The sequence below is a fragment of the Triplophysa dalaica genome, chromosome 10, assembly GCF_015846415.1.
Source record: "Triplophysa dalaica isolate WHDGS20190420 chromosome 10, ASM1584641v1, whole genome shotgun sequence".
NCBI classification, from domain to species: Eukaryota; Metazoa; Chordata; class Actinopteri; order Cypriniformes; family Nemacheilidae; genus Triplophysa; species Triplophysa dalaica.
The window spans coordinates 13,636,948-13,643,794 of NC_079551.1; the positions used below are offsets into that span (position 1 = coordinate 13,636,948).

Consider the following 6,847-nt stretch of genomic DNA (forward strand, 5'->3'; position numbering starts at 1 on the left):
AGAGTGTCGAGGAACTGAAATAACTTCGCGTCAATGTTTTTCTCTCTCCCACGAAAACAGTAATTATTGTATGTTTCTATACGGGATTATATATATCCACACGCTGCAATTTTATTAATGAATTTATTTAACTTATTTTGAGTGCATTTTTCTTTGTGTTGATCTTTCTATCTCGGACTGTTATTTTTTCTATCGCTTCTGTTCTCGTCTATTTTGGATTTTCGATCTTGGAGAAGTGAAAACTAATGCCAGCCAGATAGGTCCACACCATGAGCAACAGAAGCTTTTTGGATGACTATTTGAAAATATGACATATATATTGGTTTTATTCGCTCTGCGCTTATGGCTTGCACGTGGTAAGTGTTTTGTGTTATTAAAATGAATTAGGAAAACGATTAACTCTTGTGTAAATCATATGATAGGCTATATATATACATATAGGCTATACCGTGTTTTATTTTTACTGAAGCCGACAAAAAGTCTAAATAGAGCTTCCGATCAATTGTTTATTATGAATGACGTTCATAATGCAAAGTATTGCGTAAACACCACGCATGCTGATTGAATGCACAGTTTTAGGCACAATAGATAACTTTTAGAAAATGGATAAGACCGGAAAGGAGCTATTTTTGAAATAAAGCGGTAAGTGGAACCGCCTTTTAAAACCGTATAACCGGGTCAAAGTGCGAAAAAACCCTCTACAGGCTGCGCGGGCATATCCCGTATCTACCCGCGTCCCACTGAAACATCATCACCCAACGATCAACGGAACTGCCAAAGAGATAATACTAGTAAAATAATGTGTTTTTTCTCACCTGATTTTATTTAAAGTATGGTGAAGTCGGCTAAAATGTGACACGTTTTGGTAAATGACTTAGAAAAGCTACCATAAAATAAACCACACATGAGAAAATATAATGGGTCTCATATGATGTTTCATAATTTCTCACTTTGTGTTTCAGTTGATGCAGATGTAGTGAAGTCAGTGTCAGTGATGGAGGGAGACTATGTCACTCTTCACACTGATCTTGCTAAAAACCAGACAGACATTACAATAACATGGAGTTTTGGACTTGAAGCGACTCGTATAGCTGATATCTTAAAAAGGGATCAAATGAACCATTTCTTTGTTAGTAAGGATGGGATATTCAGAGATCATCTACAGTTGGACAATCAGACTGGATCTCTCACCATCACAAACATCAGAACTGAACACACTGGACTTTATAAACTATTTATTAGCAGGGACAAGGTCTCATTTTTTGTTTTTAATGTTACTGTACATGGTGAGTAATGCTTAATTATATAAAAATGAACATCTAGTTGTCTGTAGGTAAAGTATTTATATCTGTCATATTTTCCAGCTCGTCTGTCTGTTCCTGTCATCATCAGAAACTCTTCTCAATGTTCTTCATCATCAGAAAGATCTTCAGTGTCAAAATGTGTGTTGTTGTGTTCAGTGATGAATGTGACACATGTGAGTCTCTCCTGGTACAAAGGAAACAGTTTATTGTCCATCATCAGTGTGTCTGATCTCAACATCAGACTCTCTCTACCTCTGGAGGTGGAATATCAGGATACAAACACATACAGATGTGTCATCAACCATACCATCACAAACCAAACTCAACATCTGGACATCAACAATGTCTGTAAATCATGTTCAGGTAACAGCAGTAAAATGAGTTATTGGTGTTTAATGGCCGTTCCCTTCATTATACAATATCATGCTTGAACTCACACATACATTTCTGAATTTGTTCATCGCAGCACTCATGATGAAGCCACACTGGGTGGGAATCACAGTTTTTATTGTAATGCTGGTTATGACGACTGCAGCTCTGGGTGTAATGTGGTTTCTCTACTACAGGAAAACTAGACACAGAGGCAAGTATTATATGTTTTTAATTGTATTAGTTTCTTATTAGAGTCTTTCATGTGGTGTGAAAACCTATTATTATTGTAAACAGTTCAGACTCATGATGAGGAAGAGATTCATTATGCAGATACAACATTTAGTGCACGCCATAATGAGATTTCGGTAAGAGTTTGTGTTGCTGTGTGCGTCTGTATCTTGCTATTTGTGCCCCTTTGGTTTCTGTCAAAGATTTGGTCTCTACAAGCAAAAAAAGTGTTTTATGTGCTACTTTTGTAAGTGGTGATCCATCAGGCGTCAAGCTGTCTAAAAAATCTCTGGATGCTTGCGATACATTTGTGCTGTATAGGGCTAAATAAATACCTCAGACAGCTGCGACTGAACTCAAACCACACACACACACACACACATATAACCGAATTTGTGACTGAATACAAGTAAATTTGTACGAAGTGAAATGCTTTGTTTGTTTTGTCTCTTGGCTTATGTCTAAGTATGTAATGTCTGTACAGCTCTACAAAGGCAAAACATTGTAACAACGAACACAATTTTTATTTTCACACACTGACTCATAGCAAAGCTAACCCAAACCAAAGTAATGCCTCTGCAATGACAGTGAACTTGTTTTTTTTCTCATGTATCTTGTGTCATGTGTTTTTACAGAAAGCTGATGAACACACGGTGTATTCAAGTGTTGCTCTGAGTTGACGTCCTCCTCATATCATCTGTGCGTCTTCATTATGAACCACACATTTATGTTGTACATATTTATGTTATGATATTTAAATTGTACATTTTTGTATGTTATGCTGTTGTATTAATTTATTTTGTAATTACTTTAAATGGTAATGTTGGTTTTCAATGAATGAATGATCCACAAATATTTTATTGTTTCATACCCCACATGGACAACATGTGACGGTTTTATGGGATTTTGGAGTTGGATATCTTCTTCGGCCACATTTAACTTTCTTTTAATCTAGATCTTTTGACTTTTTAGTGGTTTTCGTAAAGTAAAGTAAATGGTTTTTGATGACACAAGTGAAAAAATATATGTATATATATTTATATTTTTCCATTTAGTAAGATTTGTTTTACTTGGAGCAATGTTGCAATACTGTTGTTAACCTCTAGGTGGCAGTATAACCAAACGAATTCGTGTGCATGAACCTGGGGTAGAAAGAGGACAGGTGATATATAAAAAAAACAGTGAACATAAAGGTAAGTAGTTTGAGTATTTGTAAGGAATAGAAGTTCATTAAAATAAGACAGGATATAGGTTGTTCATACAATATAAACAATACGTTGTGGCCTCAGTGAGATTATCTAGCTGCATTTTGAATGAATTGTATTTGGATGCACCACCTTGAATCCAGAGGGACTCTTTGTGGAAGCTGTTTGATGCTTTCTGTTTATTCCTGGTTTTAATAAATGTTAAATGAAACGTGAAGATTTACGAGTGCAAAAACTGCAATAAGTTAGTCTGCAAGACAATATGCAAAACGATTTTAATGTTTCATTTGACATTTATAATCAATATCAAGAGCAACAAACACATTTCTGCCTAAATCAGCCTTTAACTTTTTTTCTCATTTGTGATGTATTAACTTTAAATTACATTTAATTTAAATGACATTAATCTTACAACATTAGGTTATATTGGTGTTATTATGGCACATTTGAGCAACATTAAACAGTCTTTGTATTAAACCATGTCATGCTGCAGCTTAAAGATGACTTTTGTTAATGTTGAGCACATTTACTGTCTATAGTTTGCTATTATTCATATTGGTTGAAATAATTGATTTAATATACATATTTAAAATAGAAGACAATGCAAATGTATAGAAGAATGTTCATTTCATTGTAAATTTTGGAAAAGTATATTTCTGACCCTGGTGGTAGTAACCCCTTCATTTTTTAGCATTTGGATTTAACGATTCCCGGTTGATGGTGAGGTATGTAAGATAGATCAAGATTTCATATTCTAATTTTGCTCTTATATTATTATACTGGTTATCGTTGCAGTAATGTCATGATCAGGGCAAGTTCTGCTATATGTACATTGTGCATATGTGATGTTCATCTGGCTTGTTTGGGGGGAATTTATTTTGATTTTTGATAAATAATTTGAAAATATATAAAACTATTTATCTTATTTAGATGGATTTGTCTGTCTTTTATCAGATATTGCTATTGTTATGTGTTTTATTTGTGCTGGGCAAATGTAAACAATAGGTCAACCAGCCAAACTTGACAGAATTGGAGTGGGGCCAAGTTTGCGTGGCTCCTCCCTCAGCCGATGTCATCTGAACTTTTGAAAAACTTGAGATCAGAGCCCGCGAAACAAACAACAGTGTTGAAGAACTGAATCTCTTCGTCGCTAATTTTCTTTACGAAAATCAGGAATATTATTATGTGCTTTTATAGTAGACCTATTGCATAGACTGATCCACAGTCTGTCGAAGACATTTATTTTTCCATCTTTCTTTTTGATGATCTTTCTCGGACTGTTTTTTCTTCAGTTGCTTCTCTTTTCGATCTTTAGATTAAAGAAGTGAAAACTAATGGCATGCTTTCGTTTCATGATGTTCTGAAGCTTTCTGAAGTGACCCTTAAAACAACCAGACAGCCTAAGTTACCATGTGCAGCATAAACGTTTTGAAAATATGATTTATAAATCGGTTTTATGCGCTTTGTGCTTATGGCTTGCACGTGGTAAGTAGATTATTTTTATTCAAAGTAATTCACATAACAATTAACTCTTGTTGAACTAGTAATAATAATCTGACTGTTACTTTTTTGTAATGAAGCTTCGTCGGACTGAGAGTTTAGCTGTGAATGCGCTTTGACTTTTAGCTGTAAAAAGTATAAAAAAGTTTGGGGTAAATAATTGAGAAGTCTGCAAAATATGTTCATTTGCACAGCTGCATTAAAAATGAATGCATGAAAATGAATGCATGAAGATGAATGGACAGGTGAGGTCAGGTGAAGGATTTGAAAATAATCCGGTAACACACCTTGGACCCGCCTCGCCTTTGTGCGTTTATTCTGATGAAAGTGCAAAGTACACTCGAGACGCGCAGACCCCCAAACGATAACTCAACTGCTGAAGAAGATACTGTTACTAATGTAACACGTGCCTTCTACACAATCGCACATGCGTCTATATTAGTTTACCTATAAATATGTGTCTATTTATTTATTGGTGTGTTAGTGAGTGAGTAAAGATGTGTCAGCTTTTACCTTTTTTGTTCTGCAGGTGTGTTTGGTGTTGGTGCAGATGAAGTGAAGTCAGTGTCAGTGATGGAGGGAGATTCTGTCACTCTACACACTGATCTCACTCACATACAGACAGATATACAGATACTCTGGACTTTTAAACTAAACACTCGTTTGGCCGAAATCATTAAAAGGGAACAGATGAACACTTTGTCCGTTAGTAAGGATGTGATATTCAGAGATCATCTACAGATGAACAATCAGACTGGATCTCTCACCATCACAGACATCAAAACTGAACACACTGGACTTTATCAACTACAGATCATCAGTGACAAGATCTCATTCACAAGTTTTACTGTTATTGTCCATGGTGAGCAATGTACAATTATTGAAAATGTACATCTAAAGGTTTCTGTAAGTAAACTGTCTATTTCCCTCATATTTTAGCTCGTCTTCCTGTTCCTGTCATCATCAGAAACTCTTCACAATGTTCGTCATCATCAGAAAGATCTTCAGTGTCAAAATGTGTGTTGTTGTGTTCAGTGATGAATGTGACACATGTGAGTCTCTCCTGGTACAAAGGAAACAGTTTATTGTCCAGCATCAGTGTGTCTGATCTCAACATCAGACTCTCTCTACCTCTGGAGGTGGAATATCAGGATACAAACACATACAGATGTGTGGTGTCCAATCCAGTCAGCAACCAGACTCAACATCTAGACATCACTCATGTCTGTCAGTCATGTTCAGGTAACAGCAGTAAAATGAGTTATTGGTGTTTAATGGCTGTTCCCTTCATTATACAATATCATGCCTGAACTCAAACATACATTTCTGAATTTGTTCATCACAGCACTCACAATGATGCCACACTGGGTGGGAATCACAGTTTTTTTTGTATTGCTGGTTATGGCGACTGCAGCTGTGGGTGTTTTGTGGTTTCTCTACTACAGGAAAACTTGACTTGGGCAAGTATTATATGTTTTTAATTCTATTAGTTTGTTATCAGAGTCTTTCATGTGGTGTGAAAACTGTGATTATTATTGAAAACACTTCAGACTCATGATGAGGAAGAGATTCATTATGCAGATACAACTTGTAATGCACGCCATAATGAGATTTCGGTAAGAGTTTGTGTTGCTGTGTGTGTCTGTATCTTGCTATTTGTGCCCCTTTGGTTTCTGTCAAAGATTTGGTCTGTACAAACAAAAAAAATTTGTAAGTGGTGATCCATCAGGCGTCAAGCTGTCTTAAAAATCACTGCATGCTTGCGATCCATTTGTGCTGTATAGGGCTAAATAAATACCTCAGACAGCTGCGACTGAACTTAAACCACACACACACACACACACACACATAACCGAATTTGTGACTGAATACAAGTAAATTTGTAAATTTGTGAAAGTGACATTTTCGTCTCTTGGCTTTAGTCTGAATGTGTAATGTCTGTACAGGTCTACAAAGGCAAAACATTGTAACAACGAACACAATTTTTATTTTCACACACTGATTCGTAGCAAAGCTAACCCAAACCAAAGTAATGACTCTGCAATTACAGTGAACTTGTTTTTTTCTCATGTGTCTTATCTCGTGTGTTTTTACAGAAAGTTGATGACCACACCGTGTACGTGTACTCAAGTGTTGCTTTGAGTTGACATCATCCTCATATCATCTTCATTATGAACCAGACATTTATGTTGATATAACACATATTCAGTCATAATAGAAATAATCCCAAAATACATT

At 35.7% G+C, this 6,847-nt stretch overlaps 1 protein-coding gene across 1 annotated transcript; it reads left to right on the forward strand.

Annotated features, from left to right (window-relative positions):
- LOC130430634 (uncharacterized) lies at positions 1-6,085 on the forward strand. The gene is made up of 8 exons (XM_056759792.1): positions 1-356; positions 963-1,286; positions 1,365-1,667; positions 1,771-1,887; positions 1,971-2,041; positions 5,144-5,471; positions 5,549-5,851; positions 5,955-6,085. The coding sequence occupies exons 1-8, from the start codon at positions 308-310 to the stop codon at positions 6,062-6,064; spliced, it is 1,605 nt and encodes a 534-aa protein (XP_056615770.1). The 5' UTR covers positions 1-307; the 3' UTR covers positions 6,065-6,085.
- The last annotated feature ends 762 nt before the right edge of the window (positions 6,086-6,847 follow it).

Excerpts from the sequence above, each read along its gene's own strand:
- LOC130430634 (XM_056759792.1), top strand. The coding sequence starts at position 308 with ATGACATATATATTGGTTTTATTCGCTCTGCGCTTATGGCTTGCACGT. Across the intron at positions 2,042-5,143 it reads CACGCCATAATGAGATTTCG|TTTGGTGTTGGTGCAGATGA; the intron begins GTAAGAGTTTGT and ends TCTGCAGGTGTG. Across the intron at positions 5,472-5,548 it reads TTTTACTGTTATTGTCCATG|CTCGTCTTCCTGTTCCTGTC; the intron begins GTGAGCAATGTA and ends CTCATATTTTAG.